The 23,515-nt window shown below is 37.5% G+C and overlaps 1 protein-coding gene across 1 annotated transcript in view; it reads right to left on the minus strand.

Annotated features, from left to right (window-relative positions):
• SLC25A12 (solute carrier family 25 member 12) overlaps positions 1-20,737 on the minus strand; it is a gene marked incomplete at both ends in the record, with an annotated part of 51,179 nt that extends 30,442 nt beyond the window's left edge. Inside the window, 4 exons of the mRNA XM_082001560.1 lie at positions 1,569-1,708; positions 10,522-10,637; positions 15,020-15,162; positions 20,594-20,737. Of these exons, the coding sequence (XP_081857686.1) occupies positions 1,569-1,708; positions 10,522-10,637; positions 15,020-15,162; positions 20,594-20,737 (543 nt within the window). The remainder of the gene's footprint in view (positions 1-1,568; positions 1,709-10,521; positions 10,638-15,019; positions 15,163-20,593) is intronic.
• Positions 20,738-23,515: the final 2,778 nt, after the last annotated feature.

A 23,515-nucleotide genomic window follows, 5' to 3' on the forward strand; every position in this document is an offset into this window, starting at 1 on the left:
AATAATAACCATGTTCTGACAGACAATAAGAAGAGGGCAAACTATGTAGCTAATATCACCTTTACAGTAATTTCTCAAGTCTTGTAACCCCAAGAACAAGTTTTTCTAGATCAGGGTGCAACAAGCCTGCTCTGATCCAAGTCCCAAACCCCACATGATGCTGTTAAACCAAATAAGAAAAACCACCTGATCTAAAAGGAGTGACAACAATATCCAACTTGTGTACATATTGAAATTACTGCAGTCCATACTACGCTTCCCTACAAAGGTTTTTTATTATATGATGATCTTGGAACAATAAACATAAAAACAGAACAGGTATTTATCACTTTGCTCTGGGTTCCCTACAAAAAGATTCTTCTCGCTAGCAATCTGATTTTTTTTTCTGCACTAGTGTCCCAAGTTTGTGCCTGGGATCACTTAAAATATGTAGTATCAAACGCAGAACACAGTTTATTCCTTCAAAATAACATCAAGTTACACCACAGCCTTGAAAGACTGCGCCAAACTCCAGTATCTCAATTTACAATATAGTCTAACTAGATATGATCTGAAGTTGTGTTTTTCTAGAATCTGCTCTACACCTATTTTTATCCTGGACAATAGTTACAGATTATACCAAAGCACATCTATCGCTCCCTACTTTTTAAGACAGTATGTCCAAAACTATTTTGTACCAAAGGCCAGCTCTGGAAGTTGCATAATCTATTTTTCTTCGGGTCTACTAGACAGATAACTAAGTTTCTGTGTGTGCAAGTGTAAGTGATCACTGTGTGATAATTTATGGAATTCAGTGCAATTACCTACAATTCTGTGAACTCCTTTCTCATAAATTATAATGTACATTTCTCCTACTTTCCTCTTCCTCCATCCTTTAAAACTGATGTCTTCCTTTACTTCCTTCTAGTATAATGCTCAATTCATAATATGTTTTCCCTGTAACTTTTTGGCTTAGCACAAAGTCCAGTTCCAGGAGTGAGATTCTCTAAAGCCTGATCCCGAGAAGGTGCTTCAGCAACATCTCAGGAAAGCAGATTTACCTCCTGCGAAGCTGGCTGCATTTAAGACCAAATTCCCAATATATGTGTGGCAGCATGCATGCCAGTGAGAGAAAAGAAGGGTAAGTATTAGGATAACATTTATAAAACTAAAAGAAAAGTTAAAGAAGCTAAAACCTTTATATGGGAGTTTATATGGTTAATAACAACTGGTTATATTAAGGATGCAATCTTTCTCTGGTAGACATTAGTTCTGCTATTAAATTCCTATGACAGAAAAAGTAGACCCTCAATCCAGTTTCACAACAACCAGTACAATGGTTAATTTCATAAACAGTATATTTACTCCCATTCTTTTATAGGATGGTATTCAAGTTGTAGCACTATGAGTGCACACTGCTTACAGAATTGCTATGGAGAAATAACAGTTCATCGTAACTGTCAGGATTAGTATCAGATAGATAATGATTATCATTATCAGAACAAGCTCAAAATTTATAATGGTATTAGTGTATTATTAGAAGTGAAAATGAATTTCAGTTCTACTTTGGAAGAAGGTTAATAACTGACCTGAAGAAACTGAGTGAACTCTGAATAGTTAAGATGCTTCTTCCTATTATGTCCAAAATGCAGTCGAATGAACTCACAGTCCCAGTTGAAGGGGATTTGAAGATGAATAATAGTTTGTTCAAATATTTCTTTGACATTTGCTTTGGGGGAGGGAAAAAAAACAAGTGAGCTTTGGGGTACAGTAAATCTACAAACATTCCAAGGATGCAAACAAATTATGTTTTAACCAGCTGTTTAAAAAGTGTTTTGGTTTGTTAACAATAATTGCTAACCGAATCTTTACAGACCTGTGTAAGAACACATTTGCCACACAACATGATACCTTCTGTATTACCACATAAAACCTTGGAGTGAGTGTTTTATTTAGGTTTAATTAAGAAGCAATTTCCCTCATACATGACAAATAAGAGCTATTTTGCATTCTGATATAAAAATCAATAGTGGGTCTCCATCTCTGCTAGGAGTCAAATTAAGCCCTTTATCAAGCACATGAAAACCTGCATTATAATCTCACGCAATATTTGTCATACTAACTATGGTTTGATTGAAACTTGATTATTACAATCACACTGTCTGAATATGTCTATTGAAGATAGGTATAAGAAATGCCATCTAAAACATATCATTAACTCAGCAGAAAGCACCTTATTAAAAGCTTTTGATAAGGCCTTAGCACAAAAATCAAATCCTATAAAACACAATTGGTAGTCTCAGTTATTAAAATGTTTTAAGATAAGTGAAGTTAGAGATGTCCTCTTTGAAATGAAGAAAAAACCTGTCATTTCAGAATATGGAATTCTCTGTATGTGTACTGTACAACTGCAATCTCAATGCCAAATGCAGTATCTGAATTCAGTCAAAAACCTCATCTGAAAAAAAAGCATGTGTTATTCACACACAGCATTGCCATGCTGCAAAACGAGCCTCATTTTTGTACAGATTCAACCACATAAACAGTATAACTGGACATCTATCCATACCACATGAACACTTACCACCATCTACCTCAAAGTACCTGAATTGATTTGTTTTTATCAACTAACCTGGAACCTCCTTAAAACCCCAATAAAATGTGGCATAGTGCTTAAATTTAAAACAAAGTACAAAATATTTTAGCTGAAAACACCTCTTTTTTATATGTTTAGAAGTAAACAGTTCTACTAAAAGACAAAATGCAATGAGAAGAACTTCAGTATCATTTGATAATTCCATCAAGAGCTATTTACTTGGAGTAAATTTGTTGCTTTCTCTATGCTAAAGGACTAATTGATCCATTCATCCTTTCAATTCTACAGCTTTTCTAATAGTTCTAGATCAAATCTAGGCAAATCACTATATGGTTTTATCTTTTCAGTGAGGAAAGGAAGGGAAATGTTCAGAGCAAATCTGTCTCAGAACAGGGACATACAAAGTAGGATTCCTTGGCTAGGTCACCTGCTTTAGTTTGAGATTACATATTTGAAGGGCACGTTGTGGCTAGTAAGTGATTTTAACTGTAATTTAGCCTTTACCTAAAGGTCAAGCACAGACTCTAGTCAAAAAAATGCAATTTAAACCATAGTCTCAACTGCAAAGTAGGCTAAAGGAGTTGTTCAGGTAAACAAGAAACTTAAAAAACTACCCTGAGTACTTGCAATTGTCCATTCATACCTATTCACCGATACTAATATGCAAGGTTAGGGTTAAGAAAATGAGAGATAAAGCACCCAATAAATAGTTTAGCACGATGTTATTTTGACAGATTTCCTTTGAAAGTTTTGTCTGCAGTAGATTTATTCATCATTGCTAGAGATCAAGGAACCAGGAGAGGTAAATTTCAATTCCCCACCTTACCACTGATTCACTGCAGCTTCTGAACAAGCCACCTAAAGTCTTCACGTACTACAAACACAGATCAGCTGCGTTCACTATTGGCCTTACAAAGCGGCACTGAAGTGTGAACAGAAGAGAAGACGGGCCTGCTTAATTGGATCTATTGGCTTGGCTACTAACGTACAAACAAGGTGCCAATTAGTGACTACTTACACATCTGTAACTAATACGCACCGAGTTTTCCTCATGAAAACTTAGGACAGAACATGCTGAAGCAGCCAGAAAATTTTAAGTTGTGTTTTCAATTGTTTGCAATAATTGCTTCTTTTAAATTTAGAGAAAGGTTTAAAAAAAGTCTTTTTTCTTATAAGAAATTAGTCATACATGATCATATAGACAGATCTTCCAATTATTTTTAATGAGACTTAAGCCCCTGGTCTTTTAATAACTTAATTATGCTTTAAATAAGCATTTAATTGTATACTACTTACTCAACCAAGAATCGGTTTCCTACGCTATTGATTTTTCCTTCCTACAACTAGTCATCAACACATCACAAGTCAAGATTCTTCAGCACATAAAAATAATACCGGTAAATGAATTAATAAATTTATATTCAATAGGTGAGTGTATTGGTACTTGAAGAATCCCAGTAGTGTCTAACTAGCTTTAAAAAATGGTATCCAGATTAGCCTGTTGCTTCTCTGAAAACTGAGGTGCCTTATCAATTTTTCCCCCACAGGCAGGCAGGCAGTCACAATCAGTAATGTATACTGCATGTATTACTAGTAGTCTGGGTTTAAGGATATGCTATTGTATCTAATCCTTAATTAATCCCATGTTGGCTTTGTTTATGATACAGGAGCAAAACTGTGCACCTGTTGTGAGTAACTGACACAGTTAAAAACATTGAAACTCTAAGTACAATTTTCCAAAGCCATTTGGGATTCTCAAACATCTCCACATAAGCACTAAAATTTACTACTTCTACCCAAGAGCAGCAATGGTTTCTTCACAATGTATCATGAATACTTTTTTAATGCAATTTTGTTGGCTGTTCTCTTAGATTAAAGGAAACAGCCATCTCCACAATTAACAACTTGTGTAATAAGAAGCAGCAAACAGACTATCACATTCCAAAAATCATACATAATGTGATCATCACCTACACTTCCACCACTTTGAATTATGATCAAATGTCTCCCCCTCCCCACCCCAAGCAGAAGCAAAAGACTGACAAGAAAACAAGTAACATTAAGGTACAGATGCTGAGGGGTTTTGCCTTTTTTTTTTTAACCTCCCTCAGTCAAACTCCAGTAATGCTTCTAAATTAAGATAAACTACCAGTACTTCAAATTTCCAACAGAGCTATTCTGCAGGTGGCAAACAGCAAATTCTTTTGAAACCCTTTCATTTTAGTATGACATTTTACAGAATGTATTCATTGTCCCTGTCAATACATGTTGCTCATTTACTAATGTCTTCTCCTACTCTTTGGTCACCTTTCCGCAGTGGAATTCTTTCCTACTGAGCTGCTAACTTTCTTTCCAGGCTTATAGCAATGCATTTTCTTCTCAGACAGGCATACAAGTCAGCAGCCCAATGACATACCCAACCTACCATCAGCCCCAGGAACAATAACCCTACTACTCCAGTGCACTCGTACATTACCTCCAAGGCGACACTCATTCTCTCAAGATTGCTTCAGAATTTCCCCACCCATTCATTTTAAACAAATTATAGATGCCTGGAGCAGCTATCTGTAGGCAGTATACACATGACTGGCTCAACCTCCATCAAACACCATTGCCTGTCAGGCTCAGAAAAATTATATTAAGAAAAACAAAGATTTTAGGCAATACTGATTTCACAGGAGGAGGAAGAATACTTTAAGTTATAAACACTATGATATCTTGTTGATGGCACAAGGTGGGGATGAGGTCAGTACGTCAAGCCAAGTGCAGAATGGAAGAAGCAGCAGAGTGGAAACCTCACACAATTCCAGTGCCATCAGCCTGTTAAGAGAGTTTGCCATTCCCTCTCACCAGTGATGGAACATCAGTCATGCTTCTTGGAGACACAGAAATATAGATGTAATAGTTTTAAGTACTAGCATAAGTATGACAAAGGTCTGTTGTTTAATAGTGGTTTTTTTAATCTGTCTACTCAGACATCTGCAGTCCCATTTGTACATATTTCAGCCTTAACGTATATAATGCATTTTAATGTATTCTATTTCTGCTAATGGCGAATTTTACATATTTTCACTTTCAAGCATAAAATAAAAAATCACAGTTAACAGCAAGATGTTTTCTGTAGCACCTGATGCAACAGTGTATTAAGAGTGATCCAAATGTAAATACTACAATAATTACTTTGACATGAGAGCAAAATAACAAGTGGCAGGAAAAGTGAGAAAGTTAAAGTAGAAGTAGTTACATTGTATTTCCATGCCTATTTTAAAAGGATTAGTGATTCTGTTTAAGATTAAGATTACTGACAGCAGTATCAACAATTGTCAATATATATAATTTTAATGTGGAGTTCTCCTTTTCTGTTCCCTCTTGCTGAACTATGGTTTTGAACTTAATACTATATTATTATTATAAAAAATAAGGAAGAGTTCCCATCCTGCACTGCTCAAAAGTATTTAAAACTGTGGTTTAAACCTGAAGGAGTCATATAGCAGGAAAGAAACAAAGAAAAAGCAAAAAAAGAATCAGGACAAAGAATGTCATACAGTGATGTTTCCTACATTATCTGCATGTACTAAGCAAAAGACATCTTGAAAACAGACAACTAGTGTATGGCTACCAGGAAGCCAAGAAAAATGGCACTTCTGGTGTACAGCACACTTGATAAAAACATGGCGTTTTTCTTCTATCCTCAAATCTGCAGCCATGTGATTATGAGATTTTTTTGTTTACATTTTAAAAGGTTTCCAGCCTTTACAGTTGCAAATAATATTTTGTAAAGCAGATTAAATGCAAATCCTAGCATTTTCAATCCAACTGCTCTTTTGGGAGAGGAGTGAGTACTAGGAGTGATCTCTGTTTCCTGAAGAATACTACTCAAAAGCAAAAAAGTGTAACAACATACATCCAACTCCTTTCTCTTGTTCTTCTCACTCACCTTCCAGTGTTCTCAAACTCTATGTCTTGATTAAGTGAAATCTGAACTTTCTCCCCTAGATTAAAATTTGTTTATGAAAATAGGTGGACAAAATTTCAGTATCACTGTATACCCAACTTCTGAAACTATTACACTGATGTTTATTACTTCAGTTCACCTATTTTCACATAGTTGCATTACTAGGTAACCAATCCCCTTACTCCCCTGCCCAGTGCCTTTAAAGAATAGGCCATTATACTCCACAAAATATTTTTAATTAGATTTTGAGCTGCAGGATGTTTTTAAAAGCCTTATGTTCAGTTCCACAAATATTTTCCAATTATCTCCAAAATAATGTAAAAATTCTGAATACAGAAGAATCACAAACACGAAGGCAGTAAAATTGTTTCAAAACCTCACTATTTTAGCTCTATCTTTCTATCCATACCAGCATTTAACTAAAAAAGTGTCTCTGAAATTCTCCAGTTTATCAGAGAATGGCTTGCTTTCTGGTGACTCTACAAGGAAGACTAGCTGAAAAAACCCTTGAAATTGTACATTCCAATTAAAAGCAATACAGTCCACATCATTGTATGGTTTGCCAAAGGGATAAATTACAAAGAATTCTTTTACTTCCAGTTAGACAACCTATTTTTAAGAGACGTTTCAGCCTCAGACTTCACTTTTTAACCACAGTAAGGATTATCTGCTTCAACATTGGCACAAACCAAACAGCTTGAGCAGATTTAATAATCAGGTTTGCTTTAACCTGAATTCAGGTCAAAAGACCTGCACAGAATAGCAATAAAAAGCAGTTTCCTTAGTATAATAGCATTAATTTTATGGAGTGTTTTTAAATATTTCACTCATGTTAAGTACCTTTAGACAGTTCCACCCCATGATCAAAAAAGCAAAGTGGTTGTCAGTCTTCTCTGGCTACAGATAACAACCCATAACAAGAAAGACAATGCATGGGGAAAAAAAATTCACTTTATCAGCTTTAGCCATTACCTTTTAAATATTTTATAATTAAAGCAATACTGTAAGGCCTCATCAGCAACACATTTCCCATCAAATATTCACCTAGGAATCATTTATGAAGACATACAAGCATTTGATCGGGAAAATAAATGCTTTCTTGCCATTTCTCCATGCTTAAAAAGTCATTTAAACTACACTGTCACTTGTATCAATCGGTTATTAAAATAATCATTTTATTGTTTTATTCACCAAGCTGACAGCAAGTCCAGTGCAGCTGAAACATGTAAAGAGTATTGAGCACGCTGTACAGTTTGCTGAACAAAGTATGTTCATCTTCTTGCAACGGACCTACTATACAAATATTGCAGCATACTATCTGCACGGTTATGGCAGTCATTTATACAGCATTTCTGGATGCCCAAAACTCCTGCAAAAATGTTCCAAAGCAGTAAGAAAGTAGATGACATTAAAGTGACAGAAGGCTTCCAGTTTCAATCATCCCAGTTAATGTATGATATTGCACAAAGACATTGATTAGACTAGCATAGCTGACAAGTATTTCTACCAAATAGTGTCTAAAGAATCATAAACTCTTTACCCTCTTCCATTTCTCAACTCTTAAGACAGAGGTTCTTCTGTAATACAATTTAATTAATAGTTTCCTCATTGGAGAATTGGAAGCTAAACTTTTGAAGAGACAAGTGGCAGACTGAGGCTCAAGAAGACTGCAAGAAGTTAAAGTGCTCAAGTATGGTCTGAGTCCATGCCCGTAAATAAATCCTAAAAAGGGGATGTGAACCCAACTGGAGCAACTTGCTTTTAAATACAGAGCCAGCTCTAAAAATCAACAAGTATACTTAACTTTCTCCAAATAACTGAAAATTTGATTAGATCAGGGTATTTTTTGAAAATGCCGTACAGTCATACCCAAACAATTTTGAGACATTATCTCACAGCCAGCAAGGCCAGTGTTGTGTTCAAGTTGCTGGCCTAATAGACCCAAGCTGATTCTGTGTTTTGCTCTTCAGCACTTCCTTCCCTTGTTCCAGATGCACAGTGCTAAAACACCTCAGTAAATCCATGTCACTTCTGGGAAGACTTACCGGCTTGAGCTAGCTTCGGAATCAATGCAATCACATCCACATAGCATTGCATCTGAGCTAGTAAATCTTGACCCATGTTTGCTCCCATAATCAACATGGTTTATCTGCAGACTGGCTATATAAAACACTCATAAAAGAGAGCTGACTTGTCCAATAGCATTTCTCACACCAACTGGCTAACCTTACTTCATTTCAGAATATTTCTAATAATTTATTAAAACTTTTAACTTTATGACGTAATTTTATATATCCTCCTGTTTTTACATGAAAGTAAACTCTGTGCCTTTCTGTTTCTGTGGTGTGAAAATTAAAGACTGCAGGATGCATTCATAAAACAGCCTCTACAGGCCACAAGACTGACTTGGAAATTGACTGCAGAGTTACCAAATTCTGAACATGTCATATATCATCATTCATATTTTTCCCCACACGCATTAATTTGTATGATATGCCTATGAAGTAAAAATAAGTAGCCCATGTTACAAACAACAACAAAAAGTAAAAAAGTAGCAGTAAATGTGGGAACTGTAGCACAAAAACATGTCATACTATCAAATACAGTAATAATTGCGATACAATTAATATTGTAAAAGCAAGAAACCAATAGCAAATTTTAAATTCCCTAAAGGGTTTCCCATTCAAGATTTATCAGACTTATTAAAAAAAATTCAGCAAGAAAGATATGGAGAAAAGTGTGCAATTTTCTGTTCTACAGTTTCTCTTGTTTGTGTTGCTCTTTAGCCTTTAATATAACGATGTGCTCATAAAAATAACAATTTTCAATCCAACTGAGGAATCTGCATACAATCTGACATTACTTTTTGTTCATTTACAGAACCAGCTATTTGAAGTGTGTTCATGAAAGCTACAAAGTGCATAACCCTGTTTTGTGAGATTATTAAATATACCATCATTAACATGGTCACATGGATCGTAGTAGTTTGTCTACTTCCTAATGACCGCACTTAACTGACCACCTTTACGTAAGTTCTAGAAGATTGTCTTTTCAAAATGTTGTGTATCCAAATTCTTAGTATTTGACCCTTCAGTTAATGATATAATTTTAACAGTCATCATAAGTCAAGCAGTTTGTTTCCACAAAAAGACCCTTGCATTTTTTTTTCAACAAGTTACAACAGTTTTCATAAGAATGAAGTAGTACAAACAGCAAGTGGTTACAAATCCAAGCATAGTTTATATTTTCTTTATTAAAAGCTTTATTCTTTTGGATAGAAATAACATTTAATTCTCATTCCATTTTATTAAAATTCTTAGCATTGATTTATCTAACGTTCATAAACATATGAAGTTTTTTAAATAAAACTTAGTCCTCCTTAAACTGCAATGTTAATATCAGTTATTTAGCAACATCATAAAGCAGTGTAGTTAGCCTAAAGAATTTTGTCAAATTACCAATTTATGTGACTAAGGAAAAAAAAGTAACAAAACTTAATAAACTTCATAATTTTTCAAATATATGATTTAGTTGAAATTACATTCATAACATTAAAGTAAGATTTGCTCCTCAGGAAAAGGAACACTAAACTAGGAATTTAAAGTACTAGATCCCCTTTTTATATTGAGCTGTTATTCTATCTAATGACAGTTCTTCAAAGATATGTGGTGATCCAGAACATAAGGAATTCAAAGTCACAAAATATAATTTTACTTAGGATGACACTATACAAAACAGCACTGTATTAACTGCTTCAGGAACATGGAAAATCTTGATTCAAGAAGACAAGAGCAAAATTATTTTATTTCCATGCATTTCTTAAGCTTGTATCACTTGAAAGAAAAAAAAATATTTTACTTATGCAAACTCCTAGGAAATCAGTACACTACTGCACAATATGCATTTCCATGGGCCAATGGTGATGAACCATTATTATGATCTATACTACTATAATCACTTTCTTAAACTGTTTTTCTTTAGATATTCTTACCAAATGTTACTTCTCCATTGCCACTCTTGTCAAATAACTGAAAAGCAACAATGAATATTGCATCTGGAGTACACAAAACAGATTCAAATGCCAAAAATTCTTGATAGGAAATCAACCTACAAAGAAAATTACAGAAGTTAAAGATTTCAAACAATTATTCACAACACCAATGAAATTTTGTGTTTGATGCTCTAAAAAACCATATGATCCAATTATTAAAATAAAATTCTGATATAAAAAAGTTAAGACACTACACTAGAAACTAAAGTTACATACTGAATTATTTGTTACATTTAAGGAGTTATTTAACCTTTATGCAACTTAGCTTCTTCCTGTATAAAAGCACTGAATTCCTCAGAACCATCAAGAACAAAATATAATCAATTCTCAGTGAATACCTAAAATGTATTACCTTGTAATTATAAATGTAAGCAGACAGCACTTAGAAATTAAGACATAAAAAACCCACAGAAATTCTACCACCATGAAATTTACAGGGCTGTCATTATATTACTAATTTATATATGTATTTCTACTAAGAAAGAAAAGATGGTTTAATGCAAGTGTAGGAAGATACTCTACCATGTACATACTTTCTTAAAGCAACGTACAGCATTCATAAAAAACAAACAGGTTCAGAAAAAGTTATACTTTACCATGTATACAGAAAAAGTAATACACTTCAAATATAACGTGAACCACAAAGTCATGTACTTAAGAAAGAAAGAAAGAAAGAAACTCTAAGAACATTTGGACATAAGGACAGTTAGATATGACCAAGGCAGGGAAGGATTTGAGCGTAACAGCAGATCACAAGATTCTGAGGTATTGTATGCAAGACAGTCACCATACAGAAAAATGCAACTCAGGATGCATTAGGAAAGCTGCTTCTGTGCGAGATAAGGAAGCAGTGGTATCCCCAGGCAGGGTTCCTGCAACATCTCTGGAACGCTGCACAGAAATCCAAGTCCTTGTGTTCAACAGATATAAACTCAGACCTTGAATATATGCACAGGTAACTTATTAGGATAATCATAAATAACTTTTCTAGAGGAACTCAGCTTATTCTGACTAACAGAAAAAAACATTTATAAGGGATCCTAATGATGTAAGAACAGCTGCAGAAAGATAAGCCCTAAGCCAGGAGAAGATAAAGGATAATGTTGGCACAAGAACAAAATCACATATCCATAAAGATATTTAGAGCAGGCAAATACTGTGGCCTTTCCAGAATACTGCAAGCAAAAGCCTTAGGTTTTAGCAAAAAACTTGGTTTATTAAAACTACTGTGTGTTTTCATCCTTGTAAAAATATAGGACTTAGTTGACTACTTAGAATACTGCATCCAGTTACAAGTTCCTGAGCTCAGTCTATAGAAATAAATTATGGGATACTTATTTTAGCATCACATAAATTATCAATGGGAATAAGAATTTTAATTGTATTTTTTAAATTAAACAAAAAAATAGTATTTCAGTAGATGCTGTTAAAGCATTGAATATCACTGTAGATGGTACACTCTCCTAGAAAATGTATGTAATTGATGTGAATTTAGTACTCTTCATAGGAAATCATTAGCTCATAGTGATTACTTCACACATAAACTTTTTGCTGCTAAAAAGCCAAGTATAAATTCTGTTCCCTACAGGGGGAAAAAAAAAACACAAAACAAGCCACACTATTCATTAGTTTATCTAGTCTTTCTCTGTCAAAGTACACATAAAGCAGAACTGAGATACTTTAAACAGGTTACATATGTTAACATCCCTGCATATATGCATTATACAGAAATTACAGAAAAAAATGTAGTGATTTTGAAAGGAATTAAGATATGGTAGATACAGAATTAGGGTATTAATTTGTCATACTTTAGCCACAAAAATCAGAGACATGAAAATGGTTCTTCAGATGCAATGTTATCCAAAGGATGATCTTGATAAATAAGGGCTTAGTATCAGAGAAACAGAATATCCTTTAAAATAATTGTAAATATTATAATTTCAAAATATACCTCACATACAAGTGTAAACCTGACATACAAATTAATTCCTAACCAAGAAGCTTTATAACTGACAGAATCAACTGACAGTCTCTGTAGAAGGCATTCATAGAAGCCTGAACCTTAAAGTAGCCATCTTCAGAGGTCTCACTTTAAGAATGCCTACAGCAAAAGGAGATAGACACATTAGATTTCCTTTCCATATATTTCACTTGCAGCGCCCAAGCAGGGATATCCCCTGTGATCCTCCATTATCCATTAGGGCAGAGATAACAGGAGCTGGATTAAACAGAATGATGGAGCTTCCCACTCAATTGCTACTCAAGCATCATTCAGTGAATCCAGTGCATTAGACAGTCCATAACAATATCACTCACCTTTCATTTTATCTGTAACATTTTAAAAAATTTCCTTTCCTCTTATTTCTTCTGTACAGTTACCCTTCAAAAGCACACAAAGTAAGCCGCAGGCTTACAATTCTTCTCTCTCCTTTTTTCCTACTGCAACTCTTTGCCCTTTTTTCCCCACACAACATAGCTTTTAGACGTTATGTATAGCTCTGTTGTGACTCTCTGTTATGTGAAACATCAACTCTTTCTTCAAGACTTAGCTTAAGAACATATATCCAAATTTTAAGAACAATATGCTGATAAAAAGACTACCCAGAAACAAGCAAATAAAATGAAGAATTATGAATGACTACTGTGATATTTTGAGGGCTGGAAGGGAGAAGAAAATCTTTCATTTTAAAACTCCAATACCCACTAATGTTAATTGACTTACGTAATTGGGAAGTCGGTTTTGGCATGCACATGTAAGTACATTATTCACAAAGAATTATCCTGATTTCAAAACTAGTGCCTGCAGTCCAAAGACATAGGAATGCTTACAGCATCAGTGAAATCCCATTTTATTAAACAGATAGCAGGCAAGGCAGTTTAGGCCAAATTCTAATTTAAAGCTCATCACATTAATTTCTCAGAACATGCATTTGTAACAATGAGGAATAAACACTTTGAAGGTGAAGAGTCATCTGTTTTAAGAACTACCTTACAGAGTTCCACTAAAGCACACCAGTCTTGAACTGTAGTAACGGGAGAAGGCAAGACTCTTCCAGAACAGTTAAGTAAGGATCAAGTTACCATCAGAGAAAAGTAAAAAACATTTTCTTAAACATATGCCTACAGACAGCCAGTTCCAAAATATGCTTTTTTTCTAAAGTGACAAACTTAAACCTAAATTAAATTCAAAAAAATTAACAAAGTTACCAAGAACACTTTGAGTATTTATTTGAAGGGCAAGCAAGGCTAAGAGAATATGATAGCAGACAGCAGATAGGAATGAAATTTCGTAACAGAACTTGAAGCTTCTCAATGACTTGCTGTGTGACGTTGGGCTGTCATTTAATTTACAAATGTATGTATGCAATAGGACTACTGATACTTCCCTGAACTTCATAAAGTAACTTTAAGTCCTTGGAAAGATGTAATGCATTCTGGAATTCAGTTTAAGATTACAATAATTATTCATGCTACAGATTAAACTCTCTGTGCAGATAATATATTAGAGTCTGGATTTTGATATATTACAGCTCACTAAAATGGAAGAACGCGAATGTAAAAGTAAATAAACAAACCATTAACGATGATGGAGGTGAAACAAATTCTTCACATGAAATACAGATTAGAGGTAAATATAGATTAAAACATTTAGTAAATTAAGTTTCAGACAAGTATTCAGAGAAACATTTTGCAATGCAGACCATATGGTAATAATTCCCATTCCCACTGTTCCCATACAGAAGTAGATAAAGCACACTTACCCATGTTTGATCATCTTACTTCAAATATCACCCAGATTTAAAAAAAAAAACAACCAACCAACAAAAACTTATATTCACAGGGAAAGCAAGAAAAAAGTGATGCTTCAGTGTAAAGTTCTGTTGTAGCAATAAAACAAATTATTGATTTTTTTACTGTAAGAAAGATCCTATCATAAGACATTTTCTGAAGAAATGCACACCCATAAAAGATAACCAACAGCTTTCAGAGAAGCAAGATACTCAACATGTTGGTTTACTAGTCATCAATTAGACTATTATTTCAACAGATACATACAAAATAGCCCTTTCAATCCACGTTTAATGTAGGTACTAAAGACTCTACATAGTATCTAATCATGGACATGAGTATACAGAAAATAACTTTTCCAAGACAATCATGCTACATTAAACTTATGTGCAGTTCAACTTTGTCTGCATTGGTAGTAATTGTTAAAATTCCATTAAAACAAATCTTAATTTAAAAAATACATGTTAAACACTGTATTTTTTCCCAATTTACACAAATTTAGTCCATTGTGCTATAGAAAAAACTTATCTAAATAAGCTTAAGGTATAATAAAATCAATAATGTATTTTAGAAGATGAAATTATCAAACTCATTCACTCACACATTTACCAATGCATTACAAGCTTCTAATGGAAAGCAGAATTCTCACCCATCCTTTGTTTGATCTGCCACTCCAGCCAACAGCTGCACTGTTTTAGGATTGTAACGCGGATCTGTATAAAGTCCTAGGTATTTCTGCACAAAATCTTCTGGAGTCATGTAATGCTCACCATCTTTCTCAACGCTGGCATACTAGAGTGAAAATAAAAAACAAAACCACACAAACAAAAAGGAATCCATTTAGATACTAATTATCAGTGATTACCAAACTAGTATCTTTACTGAGCGTCACTTAAAATGGTGCACAACTGTCTGCACATAACTGCTCTGAAATTAAAGGGCTTGATTACACTAATAACATTACTATACCAGTTGCATACCACCAACAATCAGATTATCCTTGTAGAATAGATGTGTTCACGTAATGACCAATATCTTCTAATAAAAAGACAATTACATATTTTCAGAAACTATCAGGTAATTGCATAAATTTATAAAAATTACAGCCATGCTGTAGCTTTCCATTTGCAGATACACTGTGAAAACACAGCACATAAATCTTCTTACAATTTATAATAGCAGATGTTTTCTGAATAATCGCTCCTGATCATTATTATATTTAGTTTGGAAAATATATATTATTTTTCTCTTTCTGTGAGAAATAAATTTTCAGATTAATTTTTATCCTGAAACTAATGGTTTTGGCATTTTTCATTTAAGTAGAAATTCACACACACAGACAAAAAGGATTGAGTCAATTGAAATGTTTTAATTTGACTTCAAGTTTTAAATTTTATTAACAATAAATTTTCAAATAAAAAATCAGAGGCTAATTTTAGAATTAGAGTATTTAAATATTAATAAAATTAGCTAAAAATAAAATAACCAAGTACATCTTTATTATTTGTACACCAAGACAACTGCCACATGTCTGTTCAGTATTCTTACTGATTACTTTTCTGTTTCAAATCATTAATCACTGGTTCTTATCTACAGGCCAACTTTAAATTAAAAGTGAACTTTTTAGCATAAAGTAAATTCCATGCCCTCAGCTGTCAAGTTATGCGGGGTAATACCACTCATGAAGTAAGAACATGAGGAGGCAGGCGTAGAAAGCATCACAGTGATGAATAAAAGGGAAATGTATTATGAAAGTTCATACCCCTCAGACCTCGTTTCAAGATGCCACTGTAGTTACAGGAAAAATTTCTCGTCCTTTATTTATGATATAAAAGCAATGATAGAAATAAAACCTAAGTTTTCAGATTGCAAAGTTAAACTATATTTGCATCCTGGCACACAGGAAAGTAGCTCACAAAAGATTTCTAGTTCACTGAACTACTGTGACCCAATCCAGTTTGATGACTGAGTTTGCTCCTCAGCATTTTTGCTCACAAAACTTGTAAGCAAGCTTATTTAACAGTTTAAAATCCACCTCTTCTGTTCACTCTCTACTCTACAGTCTACTTGTACACACAATGATTTAGATGCAGACCTTCACACATATCCATAGAACTGTGTTTGTTCTGAGAAAGTGAAGTTACAAAACTATACAGCTGTTTCATTAGGCTTTTGATTTGCAATAAAAGTAGTGATTTTTAATTCATTTATAAAAATGTAATATGCCTTTCTAGGTTCTAGTCATTAAAACATGACTACATAAGCATTCATCTGCAGAAAAGGAAATGGCAATGCCCCCTAAGACCTATAGTGCAACATCTATGCTAGTGAATTCAAACTTCAATTAATGGCCTCATCTATGATATGCAACTTTTCCACTATGCACTGCAGTATCTTGATTCAGTTGACACAGCTTTATGTGAAAGAATAACAAAATGGGCCCTTAATGTGCAAGGGACCTTCGGGAATTAGAATATTAACAATAAGACCTACACACAATACCTGTTAAGGTGTAACACTCCGTTACAACAAAGGGGATCATTCACATCTCATGCTTGTTTCAGCCGTATGCAACCCAACCAATTCAGTCAGGACACTATTTCAGCGTAAAGGAGCTTACATCAGCATCAATGCCTGCTTAAGTATCTCCCATATCTCTTGAACAATACAAGCCTCTCACATCACCTTATCACCGTTCCCTCTTCCACCCTATAGCTGTGATGACAGCTGTTTGCAAGACTGCACTGTAAACCAGACTACTGAACTAATCCAGAATTAAAATAGATGATTTCCACAAAAATAGGAATCCCTTAATTCAGCTCTGCTGCCAACATGGCAATATAAAGAAACTGTGGCTTCACTTCATCAACTCAGAAAGGTTCTCTTCTCAGTCACATACACAAGTAACTAAAAGATGCATTATGAAGCACAATTCCACTCCAAGGCATACAATCCAAACAAAGTGTTACATATGAAGGACCATCCAACATACAGAATATTGAGTGTATCTTCAAGAATAACGGAATTCAACTGTATGACAGTTGAGGGCATATCAAAGACAGTCAAAATCCACACATCATAATCTTTTTTTCTTCAGACACCCATTTATCTGTGTTTATTACAAACAGTAAATTGTTTTACAATAAAAACAGGGGGGAAGTTTTGTTAAAAATCTTTTGAGACAAAATAATTGACAGATACATTGAGCTCCATATGAGAAGGTTATGGTATTTTGAAAGAGCTTGGCAGCGAGCCAATAAATTAAGGCCTGACAAAGTAGTTAGGCTTTCCCTTTTGGCATGCAAGTTATCTTTTCACCATGCAACTGAAGTCAAGGATCTTTTAGCACAAAATAGGCAATTGTAAATTATATCTTAATTTGCATATAAAACCTAACACATAAGCTGAATCTGTATTTTCCTCAGTCTTGAGTTATATTACTTTAAAATACAAAATTCTTACTATACATTTATAGACTGTGTCAGGTAAGCACTTGATGAATTTGCATAAGATTTTTTTTTAAACATCATCACATAACATGAACACACAAAAACTCTATTCATACAGTATAGGGTTATGTACCACCACACTTTCAGGAACAATGCTTTCTTTGAAAAATTGGTTTCTATCCCAATGATTTTATCTGAGCAGAGGAGAAAAAAGTTCCAAAACAGAAGAGACCTATGGGTATGTTTAACTTTTTTTTTTTTTTAAATGAAGCTAAGTTATAAGCAAGAGATTCAGGATGTTTTTAAGGGGGGGGTGGAGTTTCCTGTATTAAAATTGGAAATTTATTTTTGTTTCTTTCTCCACTTTGCTGGAGCAGGTTCCACTTGCATTCAGCAAGCAGGGAATAATTCAACTATGTTACCTGAGGGCTGACTGCATATTGCCAAAGAAAAAAGAATGAAGGCTCACTAAAATCTGGTAATTGTTGTTCTACCCAACTCTTTTATCCTTCAGTGAATTTCTGTTCTGTTCTTTTATGGTTGTTACTGAAGTCAGTGGTTAGCAAACACTTGAGAAGTAAGGTAGTTGATGGTGTACAAACATGAAATTTCAATGCCTGCATTTCACACTTACAGGATTACAGAGAAATAATAGCACATCTTTTTAATACAAGTCAAACAGAATTTTTAACAGTTTAAAATGATAAAAAAATATATATAGCAAGCTTCAGAAATTCTTAGAGAAAGGTATATGTCAAGCATCCATTAAGATACAACTTAAACTGGATGGACAGAGGACACATATGACATTAGAGGATACGCATGAACAGAAGGAAATTTAAGTACACTCTCTATGAATAAGGTGGATGACGGAGAGGCCCAGAGTTCACATCTTCCCTTGCTCCCATTTCCAAGGGAAGCCAAATTTAGGAAGGAATGCACGCCCTTTAGCTGAAGCTCACCGAACAGGCCAGCACCCTCTGCAAAGAGCACAACATATCTGACCCCTGATGTGTGCAACACTAGCAGCATTTCATAACAAGACTCTCTACAACTGGGTCTTGGAAAGAGTGGGTTGCCTTTTGATTTTTTTAAAGTTTGCAACTAAGTTTGCTTACTACCTATCAAACAAAAAACACAATTTCAAACTCAGTTAGAATAAACTTTCTTTCTATCCCAGAGGTGTCTGCATTGTTTCTCTTTTACTGAAAATCTCAGATACTCAAGGGGAAACAGGAGAGCTTTTGTATTTTTCATTCCTCGGAGCACAAAACCACCCACAACTTAATTTGCATGTGTCTTTGAAGATTATAAGATAGACATGAAGACGACCAAAAAGCTGTTTTAAAATCAGTAGACTGTCTGCTTTTTAGGTCAATGAAACATGTATTGTCAGAGACACAATTTCAAGAACCAGCTGTACAATGTTCTTCCTCTCCACTTTTCCCCATGTCACCAAAATCAAAGGCTTCAAACAATTTACTTATTTCCAGAAGCAAGCACTGCTACTGACTGGCCATCAAGAACCATAAAAAGTCCATATTTCCAAGTTGAACAGAGTATTCTGACACGACTTTTTCTGCAACCAGACAGGCAAAAGTGTCTTGCAAAAAGTTGAAAGAGCTGTGTGATGTTCTAAAACCACTACTTTTATATTGTATTAATATATATTTAAAAAATTATATTTTCATGTTGCTTACTTTATTAACATACTCCACTGTATTCCTTACCTACAAAACCTAAATGTCATGTCAACAATAAATGAACCTGTGATGGGAAGATTTTTTTCCTAGAAACTAGAAGCTGGGCTTTCACAGTTTGATTCCAACATTTTAAGTTTCAGCATTCAAGCAATGTTACCAGTGTAATCCGGTATGCAAAAGCAAAAATATGCCAAAATTATGGTTGAGATATAACTTCTCCCTCTCAGGCAAAAACATGTCTCTGTCTACTTATCGTATGTGGCAACTCTTAAAATAATATGGTAGGACCAAAAGATATATGTAAAAAATGAAATAATAGATTTTATTATTTACAGTATTAGCTCCAACAATTTAATATTCTTCCCCTTTTCATAAATCTTCTGCAATATACTGTATAATATTCAACATGAAGGGACAAAAAGAAGGCATTTTAGTGATTTTGGAAATATCATCAGTCCAACTAGGGACATAAAACATAGCTCTTCTTCGTATTCCATCTGCCTGATTCAAACCTTATTACCAAAGTTTTAGGACTGACTGGATTTTCCTTTCAGATTGTTCTTCACCATAATTAAGGGGAGTGGACAAAGCTTCATGCTGTTATTTATATATGTTAATTCTAATGCCCTGCCAGAAATAATATTATGAAATACATCAATCTTAAGAAACCAGTTTTAACTTCTGACGCCATTGCCACTCATCCATCCGTCTGTAAGAGGAACACATAAAAACCCAACAACATATGACCATGGAAGAAGAATTTTTTAGAAACCTGCAAAAGCATATTTTAAAAAATTACAGTACCTAGCTACGGTCATAATTATTTACTTCAAAGAAAATTAGAAAATACCTCATAAAATTATTTAAGATTATAATTTGGAAATGGTTAATCACGATTTGTGTCAGGACCAGTTTCTCCTCAACATCTGAAGGCTCTTTCAATACACTGTGCCTGCAAAGGGAACTTTTAAGCGTCCCATAAGCACAACACACATATGATGCCTGTGGCAAACTGCTGGAAGGGCAAAAAATATGTCTGTCAATCAAACAACATTAGACGGATCTTTTTACCTGCAAAAAAATATTTCGTAGCTCAGCAGGATCCGCTCTTTTGGTTGACTGCACCTGTAAACACAAGGAAGTTAGTGCTTCGCTAGCCGGGCTACGGACAGAGTGCCGATAAACACGGCCGCGTGCACGGGTGAGGGCAACCATGCCCGGTCCCTCACATCGCGCCGCAGGGCAAAATCTCCAACATGACGCCCTGTGCTTACTGCAGGGCTCTGCAGCACGCCGGTGCCGATGACAGCTGTCAAACTCCGGGCTGCCTGGAAGAGGCGCGGCGCCCCGGCCCCACGCGACACTGGCCGTTACCGCCCGGCGGGCCCAGCCGTTACCGCCCGCGCGCGCCGGATAACTGCACTCCGCCCGCGCCCGCCGGGCTCTGCCCGCCCCGGGGCGCCCCGCGCCCCTGGCCCCGCAACCTCTCCGGTTCACCTCAGGAGGCGGAGGCAGGGCAGGCTGCGCTGCTCCTTCCGCGGGGCCGCTCCGCCGCCGCCACCGCCCCCGCCGGCGGCTTCCCCTCGCCCCCCGCGAGGCTCCTGCAGCAACCGCTGCCTCCTCCCGCCGCCCGCCTCCCCCTGACCGCCCCGTGCGGAAAGACGGGGGGGCCGCCCGTCTCCTCCTGCGACAAGAGACGGAGGGGGAGAGTCACCTTGACCGCCATGCTGCGCCCGGCGAGAAGGAGGAGGAGCCGCCCGCCGCTACCCACCCGCCGCGCCGCCGCAACAGCCGCCGCCTCAGCGCAGCGCTGTGGTAATGAGCGCCCTGCCCTGCCCTGCCCCGCCCGGCGCGGCCCGCTCCTCTCGGCGGGCTCCCCTCAGCGGCCGCAGCGCCCGCCGCAGGTCTCCGGGGACGAGGGGAGCGGAGCCCACCGGCACCACCGCGGCCCCAGCCCGGGGCTCGCCCCACTCATGCCGTTCGCCACGATCCATGACCCCGGCGGGCGACAAGGCAGCCCTGGCCTTACCTCCTGCCCCGCCTGCTCTCGTCCGGGCATCTCAGCGGGCGCCCAGGGCAGAAACGGTGTCGCTACCCCTTCGCCGCCCGCGTTAGCCCCCACGCGAACCCACCGCGGGCAATACTGGTTATCCCCGTCAGCGCGGTCTGGATGGCGTGTCACCCGCCCCACCAAAGCACCAGGAGCGCAGCTGAGGGTCCTTGCCGGGGGGCTGCTGGTAGCACCTCCATAGTGCAAAACAACTTTTTAAAATGCTGCTGAAACTAATTTCTGGCTTAACAGATGCAGCCGTTCCCTTGAGGGTCAGCAAAGCTATACCTGTTGATACCGAGTGCTACAACTGTTTACAGACCAATATTCTGGCAGCATGGCTGCAAAGTAGTAGCCCCATATTTCTAACAAAGAAACAGAGGCACAAAGTAATCAGTTCTGGCTGGAATTCAGTAGCTTCTGACAGACTCTTACTTTAGCAGTGGAGCACACTGGCTTGCTTTATCCCTCATAATGAAAAACGTGCAGGCCACAGCCTCAAGAAGGAAGAAATTTATACTTTGTTCGGACAGACCAATCACAGTAAGTGCTTATAAAACCTGACTTAAATAATAATGCATGTTTTGTCTTGCTGCACTATTTCAAGGGCCCAACAAGATCCCTTTCATTACATGCCACTGGAAAACATAAAAAGGATGGCTTCTGTTATACCTCAGATAATACAGTGAGATATAAAACTACAATATAGTAGTTGGGAGTTTATAATGGTACTTACAAAACAATGACTCACCTCTGTAAGTTTAAAATAATTTTCTCTAGAAAACAGTACTTTTTTGGCTATGGGTCAACAAAAGCTTCCTGAAGGTAAGTTGGAGTTCACACACTACATACATGCCTACATGCCAGCTGACAGCAGAAGTAGTTTTGCTGGAAGTCTGCCTATTTGATAAGTATTTGACCACTATACACTGTCTTGTTCAGCATGTCCGTGTGTAGTCACAGAGTAGGTGTGTGCATGAGAAAACATACACTCCAGAGAAAATTCCAGAAATCTCCACAGTCCTTCCAGCAGTGGTTGCAACAAGTGGTTCAGCAAACGGCTTGCTTTATTACTAATGATAAAGCTCTATTTTTTCCCCTCAGTTTAGGAGTGGCACTGAGCCATGAGGTGTGGATGTGGAGAAAGTGGAAGTGAGAGAGGTTGCTCTACCTGCTCCAAAGCGGGAAGGGAAGATGTTGCATTTTAGGCCTCTTCAGAAGGGTTAATGTCTGACGTAGCCCACGTCCAAAGCGCTCAGCTGTCGGAGGGGATGGCACTCTTACATCACAAGCACCAGTGACCTGCGCGCCGCCCCGGCCCAGCACGCGGATCCGCACTGCCGGGGCAGGTGCGAGGCCGCGGCAGGCAGCATTGCGCATGTGCATCAGCCAGGCCGAGTCAGCCCGAGCTCCTGACGGCGGCTCCCTGGGGGCGGAGCTATTCAAACGAGCAATCGCGTGGATGTGCTTCTTAACGGCTCCCGCCGGATTGGCGCGGGCTCGGGACAGCGCCGGGCATGCGCACGGGCTAAGCACCGCCCACTGTGCAGCTATTGGCTCCCCGCTTGCATTTCGGCGGGCGGAAGCGGAAGCGTGTGTGTGCGTTCATTTCCGGTGAGTGGGCGCGCGGGTTGATTCGTTCTGCCTCGGTGACTTGGCTGCCGCCGCTGTCGCTCTTCGGAAATGGCGGGTGAGTCCGTATGAGGTCTGCTCTGCGCTGCCAGCCTGCGCTCCGGGGGCTGACAGGGCTCGCCCTGCCACCCTGGCCGCGGAGGGGAGTGGCGGCTTGGCCGCTTGGGGGAGCAGGTCTGGGTGCTGGCGGCGCCTCTTCGTGAGGGGGAGTGAGGCGCCAGCGGCGGTCGACACTGTTCCCCTCGGCCGGGCTCGTTCGGTCTCTGGCAGGGCCCCGGTGCCGCCCGCGCGTGGCAGCGCTCTGCCTGGGA

Source organism: Phaethon aethereus, assembly GCF_964289735.1.
Source record: "Phaethon aethereus genome assembly, chromosome: 6".
Lineage (NCBI taxonomy): Eukaryota > Metazoa > Chordata > Aves > Phaethontiformes > Phaethontidae > Phaethon > Phaethon aethereus.